The sequence below is a fragment of the Pararge aegeria genome, chromosome 2 (assembly GCF_905163445.1).
Source record: "Pararge aegeria chromosome 2, ilParAegt1.1, whole genome shotgun sequence".
Lineage (NCBI taxonomy): Eukaryota > Metazoa > Arthropoda > Insecta > Lepidoptera > Nymphalidae > Pararge > Pararge aegeria.
In genome coordinates this window covers 16,587,797-16,611,855 of record NC_053181.1, presented here as the reverse complement: position 1 = coordinate 16,611,855, position 24,059 = coordinate 16,587,797, and the positions used below count along the sequence as shown (strand labels likewise).

The 24,059-nt window shown below is 34.6% G+C and overlaps 3 protein-coding genes across 8 annotated transcripts in view; 1 reads left to right on the top strand and 2 right to left on the bottom strand.

Annotated features, from left to right (window-relative positions):
- The window catches only part of LOC120628375 (solute carrier family 12 member 4), a 415,818-nt gene that overhangs the window by 283,670 nt on the left and 108,089 nt on the right, over window positions 1-24,059 (top strand). The gene's annotated exons all lie outside the window — the stretch shown is intronic.
- Window positions 1,627-4,591, bottom strand: LOC120628482 (trypsin, alkaline A-like). Its single transcript, XM_039896876.1, has 4 exons — window positions 4,543-4,591; window positions 3,833-3,998; window positions 2,677-2,932; window positions 1,627-1,923 (listed from the first exon to the last, which is right to left on the bottom strand). The coding sequence occupies exons 1-4, from the start codon at window positions 4,589-4,591 to the stop codon at window positions 1,627-1,629; spliced, it is 768 nt and encodes a 255-aa protein (XP_039752810.1).
- On the bottom strand, window positions 8,629-11,234 carry LOC120628488 (trypsin CFT-1-like). Its single transcript, XM_039896890.1, has 4 exons — window positions 11,186-11,234; window positions 10,345-10,513; window positions 9,145-9,400; window positions 8,629-8,925 (listed from the first exon to the last, which is right to left on the bottom strand). Exons 1-4 carry the CDS (start codon window positions 11,232-11,234, stop codon window positions 8,629-8,631), a joined length of 771 nt encoding a protein of 256 aa, XP_039752824.1.

Genomic DNA, 24,059 nt, shown 5'->3' with positions numbered 1-24,059 from the left:
TTCTTATTATTTAATAATGACTATTCTTATTATTTAAAATTTGAATAAGAATTATTGGCACATTTGTTAAATTGCTAATCAATTTAATTAAATATCTGCCATAAATCAAATTAAAGCATGTTATACAAAGTTTATTAATTTACTCACTTTTTAAAATTATTGCAAAACTAGCTGACCCGCGCAACTTCGTCTGCATGAAACCGGTTATTATCGGTTTTAATATCTTAAAAAAATCAAAAAACTAAAAGTTATTTTCCAAACTATATAATACGCGGCCGGGCGGCCCTCGGCATTTTTCTTGCTTTTAACATTTCTAAACATCCGTCGTATTTAAAGAGAAATTTGCAGTAAAATAATCAATAATAATTATAAAACTATTTATTTGGATAAGGATTAATATCATGATAGGAATTCACTTTCGAATCCTCAACTATGCTTATCCAAAAAACCAGGTCAATCTAAAACTCGCGTAACGGAGTTTGAAAGACAAATGCGGAAAAAATAGCGGTACCATCCTGTAGGAACTGTTTACTTTTCCGGGATAAACAGAAGCCTATGAACTATTCCAGACTATATTGTATGTCTCTGCCAAATTTACGCCAAATCGGTTCCTCCGTTGTGGCGTTAAAGCGTAGCGTAACAAACATCCATCCATCCATACTCTCCATACTCTCACAAACTTTCGCATTTATAATATTAGTAGGATGATACGCATGCTTTCGATCGCTGTTGTCTGTGAAGAGTTATGTCCTTTATCTCCGACAATATTTGTTAGATCTTCATTAAAATTAGACAATACATGCCTGATAGTATACACGTATATAGAATTATTAATATCGGTTCAAATTGATAAAAAAAATCCTCTCATTTCCCGAAAGAAGCTTATTGTTTATCGGGATAAAAAGCAGCCTATATGTTGACCCGGAATATCAACCACTAATATACCAAATTTTATTTAAATCCGTTAAGTAGTTTTTACGTGATGCCCGGACAGACAGACAGACTGACAGACAGACAAAAATTAAATAAAAATCTGTTTTCGACTCAGTATCGATTATAAAGCATCCCCCGGTCAACTTTTTCAAAATATATTAATTGTATAGAAATCTTCCAGTTACAGTTTATACAATTATAAGTATAGACTAGTTTTCTGTTTGGCATAATTAATAAAAAACCATAATATATCTATCTGCCTTTGAAAAAAATGGACTCACGAAGATGGACAATATAGCACAAGGTTTTTCATGCCATAGCATAAAACTGCTAATTTCTATACCGTTAATTCTATCAGTATTCTGTAGTTAGCTATAGCTCTTTGCATTTATCTTCAAAAAACCAAGGAGATGTACCAACATTTTTATGGACCTAGTCAAAGTAATAAGCCATCGAATAAACAAATAAATCAAACAATAATAACTATAGGTATACCTAACTATAACTATAGTAGCTTTTACAAAAAACAAATTCTTATTTTTGAGGTTTTGTTTTAATATTTTTCATAATATGATAAAATAAGAGATAACTTTTTAGTATAATTTTTTGGGCAGGGTTTACAAAGAAATCGTAGAAATTCCATTAGAAACTCTTTTTTAATGTACATATAATATTTTAATGATGAAATATAAATTAAGCATTGTTACGGATCCAGTTGGTGTAGCGAGAGACGCGGGCATTGACACCAGGGAATCGAGGACGAGCGCATTCGTGTCCCCAGGAGCACACGCCGACGATGACGTTGTTGTGGAGCAGAGGACCACCGGAGTCCCCTTGGCACTGGTCGCGACCTCCTACGTTGATCCAGCCGGAGCACAACATGTTGTCAGTAATGGTACCACCAATACTGGCGTAATTCTGTCTACATACTGCTTGATTGACGACCCAGATTTGAACATGGCGGAGAGCTTCAGATGATTGGCCTCCAAACTGAAACGTAAACGTATTATGTAATTTAAAATTGAGTTCTGAGTAAAGTATTTTTAGATGGATTTTCAAATTGTCACTAACCGTAAATCAGTGACGCAATTCCTCATTTAACCAAATTTGTTCGGCTTTGGTTAATATTATATGCTTATAAGAAAACCTGCATGAATGATATGACTGATGATGATATATGACTTTCATAACTTTGTTAAAGGCATGTGAAGTTTACCAATCCGTACGTGGCCCGCGTGGAAAAATACGGCTTAAACCCTTCTTATATTGATTCCTCTCTATCCTCGGCTTTCAGTGAGCCTGTAATAACTTAATAAAATACAACGTGTTTTACAACAGAATTACGAAATAATTTTCGTAAGGAGTCATTCTGTAAAATTATTAAATGAAAAAAAGCATATTTATTTTTCCATACAAACGAATTCAAAGTGTTTTCTTATGCCAACCCTATTGAAGATTAAAGACCAACACGCGCATAGTACCTACGCTACGCGGAGCGTATCTAATAAAGTGACAGGAGACACATGATTTTAATTCCGCATGTAATGTTAGGGCTGTATCTGATTTCTTTCAGTAAAAACTATAGCAGTGGTTTACTCAAAAGGTTAGGCTTAGGTTTTTCGGTTTCACGGATAAGTCTTAAAGATAGTACATAATGTACCTCTCAAGCCTGGAGTTTTATTTTGGTTTTCATTTACAAGTTGTATTATGTTTGTAGTTTTGCTTTTAGTGAGTAAAACTTACGGAAGTACGGCCCCATCCCATGGCCCAAACGGCCGCGTTATCAGGCAGGTTGTAGTTTGCACCAGCAATATTTCCGGGGCGAATAGTGGCGCTGCTGCCTATATTGCTTGCTGCTTGAATAACACACACGTCGTTGTCAGTAGTGCGTGTATTGTACTGGGGGTGGTTGATGATTCTTGCAGAGTTGAGAACAAGACCACCACTGTTAGCGTTCGTGGAGCCTACACGCATACGCCAGCGACTGGCTGGGTCACCGCTGAAAGTAATTGTTTAGTTTCATTAACAAAAAAGTAAATATCAAACATTCAACAAGCAACATTTAATAAACTGTAAGTTAAACTCTAAATGATCCCAATCAGGCTGGTCACCTTGGGATTTCCGACCAACACCCTCTGGAATGCTTACAACTGGAGTATTCTAGAGGAGGCCTATGTCCAAGGACAGCCTGACTAAGCGCGCTGGTGTTACAATTTTTTTAGGAATAAATAGAACTTAATTAAATAATAGATTTAGTAACTAGTAGTGTATAAGCAAAAATGTATTTAGTCAGAGAATAAAGGCTATTTTTATTTTATTTTTTATTTTTTATAAAGTTAAACTCTAAAACAGAACTATATGCTTCTAATCGTGTCCATAGAAAATTCGTTCAGGGAGATCGTCGTAAGAGAGCTAAGGCAGACCAGCCAGATGTATGACGGCATTTTTTACGCGTTTCAGCGTGTATGTCAAGCGCAATAATAATTTTAAACACTGGATAAGTACAAGTCAGACTATTACGCAATGGGTTTCGTATCATTATCTATATAAATGGCAAAAATACCTAATCCGTTTCATTCAGCTCTCTGAAATATACAACAACAGCAATTCATCATCTGTAAATATTTCAATTTGACTTCCAATCTAGGTTCATGGGACGCCTAGTGTCAGACGGACAGACTGCGGAATCTTAGTAATAGAGTCCTGGTTTACCCTTTGGGTACAGAACCCTAAAACACTAGCAAAATTATTTAAATAATAAAAAATATTTTCATTTTTATTACTTAAATTTTCAACAAAAAATAAGCATATAGCTCAATGAAATGCAATGAAGCAAACTACGCATTAGCATCATTAAACCATCATTTCTTAAATTAAATATATGAAAATATGATATTACTGGGTGCAGTGAGCGGCACTGAGAACAGATCTGTTGTTTAGGATGCTGCCTCCGCAAGCCTGGCGATGATTCGATCCAGAGAAAGCGTAGAGCATAGACACGGCCATGGGATATTGGTTGATGGATGTTACCGAACCTCCAACAATCCTTCCAGGTGTTGGTGATGCTAAAAAAAAAAAACTTAGATTATCATAAAACATACTTTCAGTTTAGTCGAGTAGGTCTCACGAGCTCCTGAATTCGACTCTCGACTCACGAAAAAAATTTGGTGTTTTGTTAACTTTTTCCACAAATTCTACAAAATAATTTTATAACCTGAGTGTGCATTTATGATATGCAAGGTGGGTCATGAGGGGGAAGGATACTATAGTTTAACTGTTAATGATCATAGCGTGATGTATCTTAAATAGTTAATTTGCTATACGACATAATAGAGTATCTCTAGAAAGGTTGAGTAACCTAATTTACCATAGCCAACGTTTACAAAATTTAGGAATTCGCAAATCGAGCCGGAATCATTAATTTTCCCGAGTAAAAGTAGCCTTTGTGAAAATCCACGGTACATTCCTTCTCCATTGGTGTCCAGTGGTTTTTGGGTGAAAGAGTAACAATCATCCACACATGCATACATCCCCAGAAACCTTCGTTTATATTATAAGCATGATTTTAAGTTCTTTAAAATGAAGGACAAATTACCAAATGTAACATACCTGCAACGGCAGCTAGCCCAACGGCCAATAAAGCTAGTATGGTGCGCATCCTGAGTTCCTTGGGAGCAAGTGATACAAAATCATAAGTAATCGGCATTTATATATTCCCAATGGCTCAAAACCATGTGATATAAAGGGACTTATCTTAAATTAATAATCCTTCTGTAAGTCGATTTAATATCTAATCTTTACTATATTGCCTAAAAACCGCTCAATAGTGCTATAAAACTTACGGTTCCATTGAATATTGACATCATCACAACAAGATAAGGATAAGTTCAAAGTAAGCTCACCGCATTCATCATCTGAGACACGCCTACTCTCTTATAGGTGAGGGAGTTCTATATAATCGACCCACCATGCTGCATTCGGGTATCTCGAGCAATAATGATAACTATTTAATGAAGTTTTAATGTAACCTAAAATAAACTAATTAATACTAAATAAAATCTAAAACGTCCTCGAAACCACCGCAGCGAGGCACAGTTCCTAAGAGGCAGCATTGACCCTTTGGATGGCCAAACTAATTCGTTGGCCAAGGTAACTGCCCGCTCTAGGATCACCGGTTTTATTTTAGGTTATATTTATATTTTATGGAAAAATAAATATGCTAGTTTTAATGAATGCTGCAATTGTATTTTTTTTTTGACTAAGGAATTAAATATTTATTTCCAATAGCTTTCACATTTGTTTTATAAAAAATTAAACTATGTAAAACTAAATAAAATCAAAAACGTCTTCGAAACCACCGCAGTTAGTAAATTATAATTACTTTATATTATTTTACTAGATTCCAACCGCAACTTTCTATATATAATTTTTTATTTCCGTACCGTACCAATTACACTAAATAAATACATATTAAATTAAATCATACAAATTTAATAGGGGGATAGTATAAGTTAACTGCGGGAACTATTGAATTTTTCGGGAATTGAAGATAGTCTGAGAGGGAAATTTATTATTTAGGATTCCTTTAACGTGAAGGAGAACTTGCACGCCTGAGAGCAAGAATTTTCCTTAATTATCCGATCCGCCCACAGCCAGAGTGGTGAACTACGGCCTAAGCCCTTCTCATTCTGCAAGGAGACCCATGCCCTGTAGTTGGCCGTTAGTGAGTTGATGATGATGATGAGTCCTAAAGAAGTTGCCCTATTTCTTTTTTTATTGCTTATAGACTTGTTTTATGTGTCGCATGACTATGGGACACTACCTCGTGCGTATTCTGGCAAGCATTTGGCCAGTTTTAAGTTGATAACTTAATTTCACGTCTTTAGCTAATGGCAAACTATAGCTATAGACGTGAAGATAACCTTTTTGCAAATTTCTCGGGAGCCATTGATTTTCCTAGAGAAAAAAAGAAAAATCTATCTACATTACAAATTTCAGTCAAATTGATTTGTTAGTTGCTACGTGAAGGAGTAACAACCATATTCACTTGCATTCCGATTTTTCCCATTTTGTCATTATTGTATTATTTAAATCGAGTATTTTCAGTAATATTTTCATTATCACAAGATAATCTTTTTATTCGTTTCGAAAAGATTATATAGTTTATGATTACCTTTATACTATTAGCTCACATGTTACGTAACAATCGGAAGTCACGAGCAGCCTTAGTACAATATTTGCTGGCTCGCAATCGAGGAGTCGTTTTCGAGTGTGGAAATTATAAATTAGAGCTCAAAATGGCTTTTGCCAGAACGTTTATAGAACAAAAATGCGATGTACAATATTTACGTCTCAAATCAAGTAGGTTTAAGATCCATTTTACTTTGATAACACAGAGTCTGATATGCGAGACATGGCGCGGACATAATATGTAATTACAAGATTTGCTTGCGGTATATCCCGCAAGTTCTTTCTCCACTTACTGCCCACTTGCTACTTTTAAGTAGATATAAGAAGATAATAATAAATCGATATACTTAGATATTTTTGCTAATACATAGATAAACTAGCGGACCCTCGCGGCTTCGACTGCTAATGAGTAAATTTCAGAAAATAATCGTATGTTGTCGCGGACTATTTTTTAGAAACAATTCCGACAATTCCGATATACTTACTACATATTTCCATCGTTTGGCGTTACGTTTACCGTTCACGCATCGCTCGCATCGGAATCTCTCAAAAAGGATATTTTTTGCAGTTTTTGCAACATTTCTCATTAATGATAGTAGCCATTGGTCGAAACGTGATGTTAGATAGCCTTAATTGATAATACCAATCCAAAAAAAACTAAATCGAAACAGTATTTTCTGTGAATAGCCCGTTCAACCAAACAAACTCAAAAGTTTTATAAACTGTGACCATCCAGAAAACCACGTCAATGTAAAACTCCGTTGCGCGGATTTTGAAAGACAAATGCGGAAAAAATAGCGATGCTATCCTGTAGGAGCTGTTTGCTTTTCCGGGATAAAAAGAAGCCTATGAGTTATTCCAGACCGTAGTGTATATCTCTGCCAAATGTCAGCCAAATCGGTTCATTCGTTGTGGAGCTTAAGCGTAACAAACATCCAGTTATCCCTCCATACATACACACAGCCATCCATACATCCATCCTCACAATTTTTCGCATTTTTAATATTTGTAGGATGGTACGCATGTATTCGATCGTTGTCATATATGCCTTGCAATTTACTGTTATCTGTGAAGAGTTATGTCCTTGAAATGCATATCGGTGCACGATTCTGTGTGTGCTACATTAAAACGTATTATATATATTAAGGCCCTTATAAAATAAAATAGAATCGAACGACATAAAAAAAAACGGAATTATTTCATATTTTCGGTTTAAAAGACGGTTTCGGTTGCTCCAAGACTGAGACACCAAATCAAAAGCTATGCAGCAATTTTAGTATGAAAACATAATCATAGAATTGTGGATGGATTTTCTTTTAATATAATGAAGTTTGCTTTTAATTTACACTATATAACACTTAATGTTTGTGCAGCGAACGCAGAGTTTCCCGTCTCTCTTGACAGTGTTTGTCTCGATAGTTCTGAATTCTGTGTTTTTGTTATATTATGGCGAATTAACACAGTAAGAATAAATTCGCATATCTTATTCTGTTGTATAAGCTACAGTTCTGTTAAGTTTTATTATAATCCGTTCAGCAGTCTTTGCGTAAAAAAGTAAGAAACATCCATAGATCCTCACAAACTTTCGAGTTTATTCTATTTGTAAGATATCCTATCTTACATTTTATTAAACTGTCTAGTAGATACTTGAGTAATAATTATTCAAATTAAAAAGTATCCCGATTTTTTTATTATTTGGATAGAATCTTAATCTACATATTATCTCTGTTTTGCTGCGTAAAACATATATATATATATATATTTTTATCCCCCGACGCTTGTGCGCCTGTATGTATGTGTGTGTGTGTGTGCGTGTGTTTCGTTTACGCAAATATACTTAAATTGCGATAATCAATTATTATGTTTTTGCAGTATATATTTCTTAAAATTTATAATGACATTGACTAAAAATTAAGTTATTTAAACCACCTTATTTAGTAGCACTCATAGCCTTAAGTGATTTAGTACATCGTGAACTTCACCTACTCCCATTCTTTTACTTTCACCTTCCTACTGACTACGCAATAATTATTACAGTACTACAGGTAATAATAGAGTTCAGTAGCTCGACGCGATGGTGATAAGGCCCAGGACGATTCCGGTAGAGGGAAAAACAATAAAAGCGATGCATTTAAATCTCTTTCAGTTTACTTATTATCAAATTAATACATATGTGAGCAGTAATGGTAAAATTAAGAGTGAACAAAATTCTGTATGGATTTTTAATGATTATTTTCGTTTAAAGTAGTACAGGTGTCCATTCAGTCAAATAAAACAAAAATGTCCGTTCTGAAAATAGTGCTGTCTTTTTCACAATGTTTCCTGCGAATAGCACCATTTTTAGATCTGGTACTTAAGTTTAGTTTAGATATGTGAGTACAACAGACGCCATCTCATCAACATGCCAGTTAACAATATAGTAATTTTCTTTTAATGACTTGTTACATTTTTTTTTGATTTATTAAAAACTCTTTACTCCTTCGAAGTTTTGTTTATCAATTAAAATTATGAATTTGCACGGATCCAGTTAGTGAAGCGGGAAACGCGAGCGTTGACACCAGGGTAACGAGGTTGGGCACATCCATTTCCCCACGAACAAACACCGACGATCACGTTATTGTGTAGGAGAGGGCCTCCGGAATCACCCTGGCACTGGTCACGACCTCCAACGTCCAGCCACCCCGAGCACAGCATGTTGTCCGTGATGGTACGGCCTCTAGCAGCATAGCGTTGCCTGCAGGTCGCTTGGTTAACGGTCCAAATTTGTACCTGACGAAGCTGTTCGGAAGGTCTACCCCCGGACTGAAATGAATTAAAGCATTATTATCAACAATGGGTAATCGTTTTAATAAAATGCATATAAAAATCGCCGAAGTTATTATCTTTTTCATGCTTCCATATTATTTCGTTATTCTGTTACACGTTCTATATAGATAACTTATAGTGCTACTTGAGTGTTTTAGTGGTAATCAACTCGACCTATTAGGATTTATAAAGTAAGGTATTTTACTGTAAACTCACCGAGGTGGTTCCCCAACCGATAGCCCACACAACTGACCCATCGGGAAGGTTGTAGTTTGTTCCAGCAATTGCTCCAGCTCTAACATTAGTATTAAATGTTATTCTGGTGGATGTGCGCATAATAGCGATGTCGAAGTCTGTCGTGCGGGCGTTGTAGTTGGGATGATTAAGAATCCTGGCTGTGTTGTGGACAACCCCGCCACTGTTGGCGTTAGTGGAACCGACCCGCATACGCCAGTTACTCGGCGAATTACCTCTGCAACATGATTATGTCTATGTTATATCTTATATTATATCTTTAAACGAGTTATATATATATATAATTGGAATCTCGGAATCGGCTCCAACGATTTTCATGAAATTTAGTAAACAGGCGGTTTCGGGGGCGATAAATCGATCTAGTTAGGATTAATTGTTAGAAAATGTCAATTTATTCGTGTTTTCCGGTAATAAACGATTTGGTGCAGACGAAGTTGCAAGGGTCAGCTAGTGTTCAATTAATAAGTGACATTTTAATTTAATTTAATTTTAAAGTAGTGTCATAATTTAATAAATTTAATAATAAACTAGGATTAGATACCCTATTGTTAATAATTTAATTTATTTAGTAAAATAGTTGATAAAAAATATTGATACTTAAATAATATTTATTTAAGTATCAAAATAAATATTAAATAATATTTTAATATTATTTGTGTTTTCCGGTAATAACCGATGTCACGGGTCAGCTAGTTCTTATTGAAATTAGCACATCAATAAATATTTGCAGTCCAGTTCCAGTGTACCAAAACATTGCAACGTATTTGAGTCTTCTATTTTAGATTTTTCACTGTAAATTTTAAATAGAAAAAAATATGAGCATAATAAAAAGAAGAAAAAAAAATTCATCGTTGTGGTCAATGGGAAACCTCCACAGATCTGATTTGCTGACAGTACCTAAGTATATCCAGCTGGTCGTAAGTTCGGTTTCCGGGCCTAACTAACAATGTATAAACATTGTGGCGCATTGCTAAGTTTTCAGTACTAGCCCGAACAGTAGAGTAGAGTAGAGTCACCTACCGGGTTTAACGGGTATATTTTTATATAAAAGAAGATTTACGTATAATGTATTATATCATTATGAAAATTGCTTAATAAACTGTCCACAGGATGTCAATCGCGTTCTTAGTAGTATAACTAGTAAAAAAATAAGATCATTACGCAAAGCAATGGGCTGCCGAAAGAACATTTTGATTGTTGAGTACAGAACCTCCGCAGGCCTGTTGGAATGACAATCCAGATCTCGACAACAACATTGACACGCCCATGGGCCATTGTCCAATTGTGGTAACCGTACCACCAACTATCCTCCCTTCTGGAGCAGGTATGGCTGAAAAAAAAAACATTTTTTGTTATAATCATAGCATTTCAGTGTGCTACTTTTTGATGCAGTCAAATTCAAGTCAAGGAAATAAATCAAATTATACATAATAAAAACATTAAAACAACAAAAATACTTAGTAATGTTTAAATAATGTTATATTATGTTTTATTTGATCTCAAAATATTATACTAATACTAATTATTATATTAATTATTATATTAATAATTATTATATTAATACTTAAAAAAATGTAGTTCATATTTTCGTTTGAACTTTTTCATTGTTTCTGTCGAGAAAATTTTACTGAATCATGTAAACCGGCATTTAGTCAAATAGTCGTTTTAATAAAGGGGAAGTATCGTTGCAAAATTAAAATTTACAAGTACGTAACAAACGAAATAATAGACCAAGACTGCTAAATACTTAAACTAAAACTAAAACTTAAACGCGTGATACAGCCATCATATTGTTTACTTTTGTTTTTTTTTATTTATGATCAATATCAAGGATGTCAGGACACTCACAATACCTACGATATAAACCTGTTTAGGCATTCGGAAGTTGTGGTGGAATAAAGAGACTTTCATAAATACATTAATCATGAAAACATTACAACCCTTTTGCAGTCATGTATTGAGAAACTAAAAATGTCGAGTTCGAATAATTTTGAACACCTACCTGTAACCACAGCCGACGTTAAGGCCAATAGAAGCAAAGTCGCCCACATCCTGTTATTATTAACTTCGGATTGCTAGGTATTAGAGCTGTGTTTTTATATACTATCCAATTATTGATAATTATCTCTACGGAGATTATATTACTTCAAACAATTACAACACTTTTATTGCCAAAAAGAATCTGCTATTTATGATGTAACATAAATAATAATTTAATCGAATATTACCGAAACTATTTTCTGTATCTTTGATTATAATCAATAATATTTATAAATATATAATAATGTTTATAAAAGAGTTAAAAAAGAGTTAAAAGAGTTCTTTACAAATATTCATACATAATTACGTATGAATGAAAATTAACTTATGTATGGTTTTTATGGCCAGAAAAATCAGATGCTAGTAGAGCGAATGTGTTATTACATAAAATAAATTCAGGTCAAAACCGCCATCGTTAAACAACTAAAAAGCATTTTTAAGTCTGTGCCAAGTAAAATATAGAAAATTACTAGGTACTTTTCATTTTACTTACAGCTTAACTTTGATAAATGTGAAATATTTATTCAAAATTAATTTTCGGATGAATCGAAACTGCACATTTTAGAACAATTTAATAACTTGGCTCCCGGCATCAAAGTTTTAAATGATAAATCACTTCCTCTCCTAATATCCAGTATATTTACTAACGTTAGTCCAACAGTTTATTGACGATTTAATTTCCAAATTTAGCAACATTTCCGATCGTCTATTCGAAATTAATCCACATATGGCTCTAACCATTATTCGCTTTTGTTTATTTGTTCCAAAATTTACGTATTTTCTTAGATGCTCACCTCTTTGGAAATTTAATTTTTTAATGGAAAAATTGGATACTTTTATAAAAGATATTTTTGTTAATATTTTAAATTGTCCCATAAGTAATCAGGCATGGACCCAGGCCTCACTTCCGATAGGCGGTCTTGGAATTCGCAAAATTTCGAGTGTTTCGCTGCCTCTTTCTTTCCTCTGTGTACAGTACACACACTCTTTTTCAAAAAATTATATTCAATTCTTTGGGTTCCATAGAAAATACTTGGCAGAGGCAAGAAATAGTTGGTCTGCTCTTAGTCCCAGTATTTTGCCGATTTCTTTTTCTTCACAAAGACAGTGGGACGACATTATTTGCAAAAGAGACCGTGCTCGTCTTCTCGCTCTCTCTGCTAAGGAGTCTGGCTACTGGCTACATGCTTTCCCTTCAGCTAACCTGGGCACTATGTTAGACCACCAATCACCACTCTGTCGGTGGTGATTGGTCTTAGGCTTGGCGCCTCTATAATTCAGCCTCATCGATGATGACAGCGTTGACACCTACGGTAACCATGGACTCTCCTGTTCAAGAAGCGCTGGTCGCTTCTCTCGCCATAGCACCATCAACGACATCATCCGACGATCTCTTGCTACCGTACACGTACCAGCTGTAATAGAACCTATTGGTTTGGCGCGGAGCGATGGCAAGAGACCTGATGGTATGACGCTCATACCTTGGAGGCTTGGAAGGTCACTTCTGTGGGATGCAACTTGTGTTGATACCCTAGCTGCATCACACATCCAGGCCACCTCGTCAATGGTAGGTGCAGCTGCTACCGATGTCGAGCAGGCCAAGAGGCGTAAAAATGAAAACCTGGATATCAGCTTCATTTTTGTGCCTTTTGGAGAAGAGACTTTGGGACCGTGGGGTCCGGAGGCAAGAGCCCTTTTCAAAGAATTATCGAAAAGGGTTATCGAGTCTTCCAGTGATCCTAGAGCGGGCACTTACCTTGGCCAACGAATTAGTTTGGCCATCCAAAGGGGCAATGCTGCCAGCATCTTAGGAACTGTGCCTCGCTGCGGTGGTTTCGAGGACGTTTTAGATTTTATTTAGTTTTAGGTTATATTTGTCAAATTAAAGTATCTTTACCTGCAAATAGTATAAATAAATAAATTGCTTGAAAATGTAGAAAATAATTTATTTCTTAGTTCTTAGTTTTCAATAAAATCGTTTTTTTTTCGAAGTTGAATTGAGAACCGCATCCTTTTTTATGTCAGTTTAAAAAAGGATATTACCTCTAAGATTACACGGTTATGCATTAAGAAAAAGTCCTAATCCCTGACACCACCTACGGTGCACTTCAAACATGTACAAAAGCTCTGCCTACCCCAAAAATTTTATATCAGTCATTTAGGAGGTTTTTCCCACCTTCCTTTAAACGTTGCGTATTGCCATATTCTTGCTTAACAGGTTGAAGAAATTGTAATTTTTTGTAGTTTAAAAAAAATCATGATCGTAAAAAGATAGATAACATGTGATATGTTTGACATTCAGTAAGTTGATGTAAATAGAGGTTTATTACAGTGTCATAAAGTGTATCAATGTTTTGTATAATATGATAATCTTTAAAGCAATGGGATTACTACGATATCAGCAACAATTTAAATTTTTATATCCATGTATACTTATCGTAATGTCAACGCATTACCGGCCAACGACAGGGCACAGGTCTCCTCCCACAATGAGAACGGGTTAAGGGGGTAGTCCACCACGCTGGCCCAGTGCGGATTATCAATACTTATACTAATACTGTATTAAGAACATTAACAATTTTTTTTTTCTCTTAATTATAATATAATGCACAAAACAGGTCTTGCATTTTTTATCTGATTCCCCTTCCCGCTGAAATTACCGAGCTGATTTAAATAAAATTTGATATACTTATAGCCTATTCTTTGGTAAACATTTAGCGTATTTTTTCCCGAAAAAAGAATGGGAAACTTTCAAGATAGGGAATTTTACACCATAACTCTGCCATATCTAAATTTTTATCCTGGAAACCGACATAAGATCCTTGTTTTCCCGGAAATACAGAGGGTTATAGTTTCGGTGTCAAAAATTTGCACAGATTTAGTATATTAAATAGGCAGGACATAGACATTGAGAGCCGGGAAAAATTAACGCCAATTAGTAATATCATAAAGAGGAAAGATATGTTTGTTTTTTTGTTAATTTTAAAGCGGTATATTTTGAAACTATAATCAGATTTTAATAATCCTTTTGTCATTAGATAGCTACTTTATCCAGTAATGAAATAGAAATATCGTATTTTGTATCAGTGAAAATAAGATTTCAGCCTGAAATAATAGTACATATTTGTAAACCAAGCCAGAAAAAGAAACAAGCACATTTTTTTTTGCATATATATTTTTTACAATTTTTTTTTTATTACTTAGTGTTGATATAATTTGTACAGTAATTTTCTACATTTTACTTGTCACCGACTTACAAATGTTGTAGAAAATATTTATTTGTTGCTTTTTAGTTGTTTAACAAAGTCGTTTTTTTTGACATCATCAATCAGTTTTTTATTTTGACAAGCATAAATAGCTTAGCAGCTATATACCATAATCGAGCGCAACCCATGTAACACTAGTTATGGTATAGCTCCGGTGTACATTTATTATGTTTCAAAAGAAGATGCACAAGTTCTTCTTAAAAATACTCAAATTGCTATACCTATAGTATTTTCCCATATATTATAGGCATAGGTACCCACCTATGCCTATAATATATGGGTAAACCTCTGAGGTATAACGTAGCATAAAAAACATACAGTGGAATTGAGAACTTTCTTCTTATTTTTAGCCAGTTGAAAAAATAACAAGGGGTATATTTAAATTCCTCAGGACTGTTATCCTGGTGCTTTTCCGGGATAAAAAGTATCCTGTATCCTGTGATGACAGCAGATCAGAATACAGTGTCACCACCGTCTTCTTCCCGCGATTGGCTTACGAGGCGATTTAGCGAACATTACAGAGAACGGGCAGTAGCGTCCTCTCCTCTGCCCCGCGTGGTGATTATAGGCGAGCCCTAAGGCCTCAGCCCACCAATGGACTGTTAAGGCACAACCGGTATAAGGACTGAAACAAACGGACAGACACTTTCGCATTTATATTATTAGTATGAATTAGTATTGATAAAAAATTATCTAGAGATTATGCTATAAAAATTGAGCTTCCGTATATTAGTGTTCACACAACACCAAAAGTGGTGGATGGATTTACTTGAAATTTTAAAACCATTGCATTTTAATGAGGTAATGTTTAACTAATGCAAAATGCGTCTGGTTTATTTACTTGAATTTTAAATTAAATTAGAAGATGATTCCGCCTGGGCCAAAAAGGTGGAAGACGTGTTCAAAGCTTTTTTGGGCAGGGTGCCACAAATAATATGCTATAAAGTTGAATACTCACATTTCTTGGTGTCGGTGCAAACAAGGTGTTTAGAATGGTGTTTAGAAGTGGTCCCTACACTGGGCAATCTACCCCAAGTGAAAGATTGCACGTGTATGTCAATTTATCCATATACCTACATTGTTTTTGACGACCTTTCTCTTGCAGCAGTGAGCTCTGTAGTTTTAAGTGGGAGTTTCCGGGTTCAATCCCTGGCAGGGGCTTTTTGGGAATTTATACTTTCTGAATTTCTTGGTCCGGTTGTAAGCTTTAGCGGTGAATAGTTACCACCGTACCGACAAAAACATACCATAAGCCATTTAGATGCTGTAAAAACTGATTAGAGGTATCGGTTTAATATTGCTGTCATAACGCTAACACTTTAGCCCGCCACCATAACACCAAGTGAGATTGCGATAATTGGCTAACTCGTAATGCAAAGACAAGTATACTGTTATTGTATGTGTTTTTTTTGAGATAAATCTCTGGCTGGCGTTAAACATATAGTAACAAAGTTGTGAATCGGCGATAGCCCATTGGGTAGAACTTCAACTTTACTTTCGAGGGGGCGAGTTCTAATCCCGGCATGCACCTCTAACTTTTCTAAGTTATGTGCGTTTTCAGCATTATTAGTTAAATATCACTTGCATCAACAGTGAAGGAAAACACCTTGAGGAAACCTGCATGCCTGGGAGTTCTCCATAATGTTCTCAAAGGTGTGTGAAGCCCACCAATCCGCACTAGGCCAGCGTGGTGGACTACGGCTTTAACCCGTTCTCTTTCCTCTCTTGGGAGGAGACCCGTGCCCTGTAGTGAGCCGGTAATGAGTTGATATGATGATGAAGCCACCACAACCACAGCGGGCAATTGTAGATGCCGATTTTAATGGTCATTTTTATTATCCTCAGCCAAAGAATTAAGAACATACACAATCCTCATTACCCATTATTGTATGCATTGTGTCCAAAAACAGAGAAAACGCGGAATTTTGCCAGCTCTCATTCACTTTTGCTATTTTCAGATTTTATAGTAAACTGTGAAATAATTACTGTCAACTGCTAAATGGTATAAGGTGCCTAATCGTTTGTTCAAGAAACCTTTTTAAAGTGGAGTGGTTTTTGATGCTTCAATAGTCGTGTACATTCTGTATGTTTTTAATTCTGTGTCCTCAGCCAAATAATAATGTGCCACTGCGGGACAAAAACTTACTCTGGCATTGTAATTAAATCTCCACTTGAAAGCACAACCCTTCGCTTTTATCTCTCCTAAAACAGAATAACAGAGGAACTTGCGTGACCGCTTTCAGGTAGCTCTACCTAGAGATAGACCATGCGTCTATGTGATACTGTTAGGGGATAGGAAGTGCCCACGTATACAGTGGCATGCATATAGGGTATGCACGGGTTATGCAGATGATATAAGATGAATAAAATGTCCAGTACGACTTAAGAGTAGGTTTTTTATAACTCTTACAATGCCTATCCTTAGGATTTTTCAAAACTCTTACTGCAGGTTATCTTCATTTTATATCATCTGCATACCCTCTATGCACGCCACTGCACGTATAGCACTACTTTATTCGCAAAGTCATTTGCAGTTCTTGCCGCGCGACTTCTCTTCACCACAATATTTTGTGTGATAACCCATCGCCAAATGTGTGTTTAAGTCACGGCTGAAGCAGGACTATCTGGCTTCTCTATATTATTATTATATATTTCTGTATTTCATATTTTATTGTATGTACATATACATTATAGTTTACATTTGGTAATTGTATATTGTGAAGATTGACTTTACTTATTTGTTATTATAGAATAATATTATAATGAATTTATGATTCATATACATTTACATGATAGATATAATTTATTATTTAATAATAACTATGTGACGTATAATATTAATATTTATGAATAAATGACTATTGACTATTATACTATATCCGTGCATGTTTATGTATTGTATCTCTTCGTATTAGATATTTCTTAAATTACCTACTCAGCTCTTCGCTTCAATTTTTCTCACATTCGAGGGCTTCTGAAAGAAATCTCTTTAGAGATAAGGTCGTTGTGCACAAAGAATTTATGTTTATTTTCAAATCTGGTAGTAAATAAATAAATAAATAATAAAATTAAAATGCTGATTTCGCGCAAATGCTGAGTTTCATGCCGGCTTCTTCTCTGTAGAATCTGCCTTTCGAACCGTAATGACTCTATCATTACAATAAGACTTTTCAAAAGTGCTCATATTAGGCCTGCTTGAAAGAAATGTATTTTTAGTCAGTATCAGAGAAATGTAGAACTTAGATTATCCACGCTGCTGAAAGTGGAATGGTGGACTTTAACTACTATTGTCACGTGTTAGACCAACCAATTACAAGTGCACCCCGAGGCACAAGACAGGACTGGACATCAATATAACTAACAGCTAGATCCTAAAATCAAACACAGGACCTCATAATCCAATGAGACAGTCGTCATATTAACATGGGCTGATCCCACATTAATATAACGACTGCCGGAAAGAAATGAAAGTAAAAATTTTCACACTAAACTGCTTTAGTTGAATTTTTAAATCACTTGCACTCACACCGTTTACGCCATTACCGACAACCCACCTCCCATCTCTGACAGTACTTTCACTACATCTCTCGCTCACTCATATCTTCGCTCTCATTCTTTCATATTATGTTCCGTTCACACATTTTGCCTTCCTGATCAATGGTGTGCATAGAGGGTATGCACAGGGTATGCAGATGATATAAAATGAAGAAAATCTCCAGTCAAATCTCCAACGCCTATTCTTAAGTTTTTGATAACTCGTACTGGAGTTTTTTTTTTCATTTTATATCATCTTCCTCTTAGTGCATTCTTGTATGCACGCCACTGCTCCTGATCCATGTCTGTCTTCTGACACTCAATCCCCTTTAACTATGTTTCCTCTTTCAATATATATTCACATCATCATTACATACCATCTCGTTTCAGCGCACATATTTAAATTAAATTAGCTTTTTACCCTGGCGCATGCTCTATATCCAAACAGCTAGTTTTCTGAACCTACCTATTGTGAAGCTATGTCTTCGGGTGTATAAACATATAGATTAAACGTCAATTCTTTTTGATTTTATCTGATTAAAATCGCGATTACAATCTTGTGAATAGATACGTAATGCGGCCAATGTTTTATTTTTTGAACACCGGCCGATATTAACATGATTATTTGTTGATTATATCAGTTCAAACAAAAGAATACGTACAGTTATATATTAAATCAACGGGTTTATCTATCATTATTATGAACCCATTACCAGCCCACTACAGGGTCTTCTCTCAGACTAAGAAAGGCTTAGGGCGTAGTCCAGCACGCTGGCAAAGTGCGTATTGGTAGACTTCACAGTCACAGCGAGAAGGTTATGGAGCCATGCAGGTTTTCTCACGCTGTTTTCTGCTTATCGTTACCGTTAGAGCAAGTGATATTTTAATAGTCTAAATTAAAAACGAACATAACTCCGAAAAGTCAAAGTTGAGGTCGAAATCCCCCCGAAAGAAGATCCGTACCCTTAAGGGGAAAGCATATATGGGATTCTCCATACAAACGTATTCCCCTATTTCTTTTCTGGATAATACCTCAAGAGAATGATTTTTTTTCGTATAAACAAAGTCTAGTGTAGGCATGTAGCTATCATTTATTTTTCTTGAAAAGCTAAATATTTTTGGAAAATCTTACCCTCTAAATTGACCAATAAATCACTTTTTGCCGCCATGTTCAGAAGACTCAAAGACAAATATGAATAAATAAAAATTGAAAGATAGAAAGAGAAACCTAGACATAAACTTTCTTTAAAAATTTTCACGCTTAAAAGAATTGAATCGGCTCATATTTTGATGGCAAAACAGGGGAATACGAAACGTCGATCACGCCAATTTTTTATTAGTAAATCGCACTATCGCACTTTACGGAGGAAGACAGTCTCAGCGCGACGTCAATAGTTTTTTCAAATACCTTCAAATTTGTCGCAGCTGTACCATCGTCTAAACATTGAGCTAACGCCACTTGACGGTATATCTGTACTAAAAAAACAAAGGAGATGTGTTGCATGCATGTTGGTATTACACTAATGCATATGCTAGACGTATGCGTTAAAGATAGCTTGACTGGCCTTTTGCATTCTACTTAATACTTCATCTTTGGGTCTTTCTTGTATATTATAACTATTACTTGATGTTGTATTGAAAGAAAGAGTCAAGAGATAAACTCATTTAGCCGTAAAGCTTATTGCCAATTTTATTGATCCACATTGAATTACTTCCCCTTATCTACTAATCCAATACAATTACTTATAGATAAGATTTGAAAATCTTATGAATTGAATTGGGTATTTAATTTAATACCTTACAACGTCAGGTACCCTCTAAAACTCTGATACTCTATGATATTTATATTGAAATATTCATAGTAGCTAATTCTTATTTTTATTATATTTATCGGTGTTGGTATATCTTAAACTCATATAGAGCTTAATTGTAGTATTGTATATAAGTTAACTTAATTAAACTATCCGTTTCGTAACTAAATGTATACAACAAAAAATAAATTTATCAATATGTCTGATTTATTCACTACAATAAACAAAAAATAATTTTATCAATATGTCTGATTTATTCACTACAATAAATCAGACATATTGATAAATTTATTTTTTGTTGTATACATTTAGTTACGAAACGGATAGTTTAATTAAGTTAACTTAGAATTATGACTTATTTGACCTGCAGTGGATCAGCATAGTAAACCAAATCTCAGTACCCTGAGAGCTAATCTAAGATCTTGTTGTTTATGATGTAATTTTTAACGAGCCCCGCTCCAAGTGGACAAGCCATAATATTATGTAAAACACAAATAGTTGAATAAATAGCATGTGTTTTAAGTTTTTGTTGGTGTTTTGTTCGTTTATGGAAACCCGAAGATCGGATATGATCGAGCGAGCTTTCCAGAACATTGAAGGGTCAGGCTATTCTGATATATCCAAGTGTGAACGGGTTCATACAAATAATGGGACGATGGATCGCTGACCTCGATATTGATATGAACGGATGCTGATAACTAACCTTAAGACCACAATGAATACAGAAACTTGAAAAAATCAGTAGATATATATATAATCATAGTAGTATGTTTTACTTGACAAGGTGTACGATAACAAGACTATGATTGACGTAAACTAATAATATAACAATGTTCTCTTTGGCGTCAACGTTTCGTTTGATCCTGACACTTGGATGTTAGCACTGTTAGTTGCAAAATAACCGATAACGTAATACACTGAAGTACATAGAACTTAATAATAAAGATAATAAGTTTTTTGCCGGCACACAACCCAGTCTTATTTTATTACTCGGTGAAAGGAGTGTTCGTTATAATTTAAAAAAACACACTCTGTACATTTTATCCTTACAGAAGTGTGTGTACATAAGGAGAATACAATTTTGCAATAATACCTAGTTAAGTTTAAAATTTTGACGATGAAATCCAGAGGTGAAAGTTCAAATTGTGATAATTACATGACTGTGTCTACGTCAGGTAAGGTCATTCAGTTATCACTATGTTTTGTAAAGAACGTTTATTTACAGTAATTCCGCTGATTGAACCACAGGGATTTTTCTTCAAGCTTTGTTACATATAAACACACCCGTGCACACTATTCCCGTGATTTTGTTGACGACACAATTCTTAATAGAATTACAAAATTGACTTGAACGTGTTTGCTTTTAGCCGTTAGTGTCGTAGTTATAAGTTTTGTGTACATATTATAGAGGTTACAAATAATTATTTATTTATTTATACCTACTGTTTACTAAGCTAGTGCTTTGAGTGAATGTGATTTTGCTGTTGTCTCTCTGAGAAATCGATGATCAAACTCGAGGCTTCTCTTTCCGAGCAACTTCTAGACTCTACTTCTAGATCAAGTAGAGAATATTATCTTTCGAAAGATAAATATCAAGTAGAACCACGTCTTAGTAGTTGTACCTACGAATGCTTTAACAAAGCTTTTAAATGATTTAAGCTCAATTTAGACTATGGTCTACTATTTGCTGTATTATATTAAAGTTAACTAATCACCGCTACTCTGCTACTTAGCTTAACTGATTTTAGAGTAGGCGTGTCAAAATTGTCTGCAAAAATTAACATATGGATATATTAAGCAAGCTTATCTTTCGCAATTAGCTAAATGTTTAGATAGATATATTTTTGTAAAGCTAATTGTGAAAGATAAGGAGTCTTAATATATCTACATGTTAATTATTGCAGACATTTTTTGAGACACCCCTACTCTGTGTCATTCTGTCAAAAATATCATCCTATTTAATTTGTAATCTGTACCGCTTATATTATGAATAAGTTATAGATATGTTGGCTACCGGCTTTTTTTCGTGCATAGGTTCCGGTTATTTTGACAGAAACGATTAAAACCCGCCAGCCTTGATGAGAGCTGGTAGGGGAGCCAATGCTCTTAATCTGTCTTGTGCTGTAATGAAGCCTATGTTCTGCAGTCAGGCGCCATAAGTTTGATTAACATGATAATATCGCTAAAAGGAGCAACGTATTGTTTTGTTTATAGAGTAATAATTAATAGAACAAGATTTCCAAAAATAGGTATATATTGGAAAAAATAAACAACTTTGCATTTAACCATTTTATTAACCGATGATTATGATCTTTTATTCACCGCCAGTTTATCAGTCACATGACCAGCGATAACCAAAGGATAACCTACTTATTCTCGTATAAATATTATTCATTATTACTGACACAAACAGTTGTTGTTGAAGCAATAGCGTATCTTGTGTCTTCGAATGCGATGCGGTTGTTATCAGGTCAGGATCAAGATGGCGGTGCGTCGGAAACGGCTCTTATGAGAGGTCAGTGACCTTTATATTGAAAATAATTGAAGTGGAATATTATAAACTTAACAAAGCTTATTATTATTATTTAAAATACTATTATAAGTAAAGCTATTGTGCATCCTAACTCGTCTGTACGTAACTGTTAGTCTTAATAAATGTTTTTTTTTATTTACCCCCTACGCAAAAAGAGGGATGCTATAAGTTTAACAAGGCTGTCTGTGTATCTGTGTAACTGTCTGTGGTAGTGTTGTCCTAAATAGATGAACCTTTTATAATTTTTTTTGTGTCATAGATAATTTTATCCCGAGTGCTAATGCCATAGCCATGTTTAGCGAAAATCTGATTAGCAGTTTGAAGATCAGACCTTTTCTAGTTGATGCGGGGATCTGACTAACTTCCTTATGTCCGATCGATTCGAAGTTTGTTAGTTTAAAGAGCTTATTTTAGATGCCAGGGGTTTTTAAAATGTTTAATGTTACTTTTATATTTATGTATTACTATATTCATAGATACTTTTTGCCATTGATTGAGGTCGGAAACCAATTTTAATAGTAGACTTTGAGCGCAGTGTTATTTTTAAGTAACGCGTCTTATACATATTTACTTAACCAATAGTTTAATCCAAACTCAAAGAACACAAGGCTTATATTAGAATCATGAGTGAAATTCAAGACCCAATTTCATCAATCTATAGTTATAACCCAGATGTTAACGAAAGTTTGAACAATTAGGTAAGTGAAATTTCCATTTTGATTTAATTTGAATAGTTAATCCACTGGAAATCCAAACCTAAAATACTGATTATTTTGCTTTATTTTATTGGCTTTTTTTATACAAACTTAATAAGCTAGGCTTTATAGAAAATAGCAGAGCATAGTCTAAAATACTGAACTTAAATGGATTAAATGCTTTGCGCACGTAAAACTACGGATGTTGTTCAATTATTATAAGTTAAAAAAATAATAACTAAACACACCCAGTAGGTCGTAAAAATTATAATATATATTTAAAATATTTGATAAGGACGATATAGATATACCCATGGACCGAGCTGTTGTGTCGTCCAACAAAATTGCCACTGCGTTTTGTGTATGTGACAGACGCCTTGAGGTACGAAGTTGTATCTTATTAGCGAACTATTGGCAAAACTTTGAAATGTTGTAAAATAGAAAATATTTAGGTATTTCTTGCTTTTTAGTTGTTTAACAAAGTCGGTTCGTTTTTGAAAAAAAAAAATGTCACGCTTTTTAGTGCAAGGTATATCTGCATACCTTTTGCAATTATATCTAATATATAATAGCGAAATGTCAACTGCTCATAACCTTCTACAAAATATTGCTTTTCCCGTAGCCGGGACGTTAAAGGTTGAGGTGTTCTCTGTCAGCTCCTGTACTCTATAAAACTAAGATTGATTTTCTTTATGTTTTTAAGTAACCTCGATTTTATTTTATTATTTATTTATTTATACTCTATATTTGTACACCACATAAAGTATTATATTTTACCTTATAACCAGACCAGAAAAATTAAACCAAATTAAATTAAATATGTAATCGGAAATAATGTAACAACTTTAACCATTCGAATATAATATAGAATATATATAATATATTTACCACAATACTGAATTTTTCCCGTGTATGCATAAGTCCATTTTAATGACGGCCGATTAGCGCAGTTTGCAGCCACCCTGCTTTCTGAGTCCAAGGTCGTGGGTTCGATTCC

Coding starts and splice junctions, on each gene's coding strand:
- LOC120628482 (XM_039896876.1), bottom strand. CDS start 4,591: ATGCGCACCATACTAGCTTTATTGGCCGTTGGGCTAGCTGCCGTTGCA. Junction 2,933..3,832: donor AGTGCCGCTCACTGCACCCA/GTAATATCATAT, acceptor AATTACTTTCAG/CGGTGACCCAGCCAGTCGCT. Junction 1,924..2,676: donor TGGGATGGGGCCGTACTTCC/GTAAGTTTTACT, acceptor TTTACGTTTCAG/TTTGGAGGCCAATCATCTGA.
- LOC120628488 (XM_039896890.1), bottom strand. CDS start 11,234: ATGTGGGCGACTTTGCTTCTATTGGCCTTAACGTCGGCTGTGGTTACA. Junction 9,401..10,344: donor TCGGCAGCCCATTGCTTTGC/GTAATGATCTTA, acceptor ATCATGTTGCAG/AGGTAATTCGCCGAGTAACT. Junction 8,926..9,144: donor TCGGTTGGGGAACCACCTCG/GTGAGTTTACAG, acceptor AATTCATTTCAG/TCCGGGGGTAGACCTTCCGA.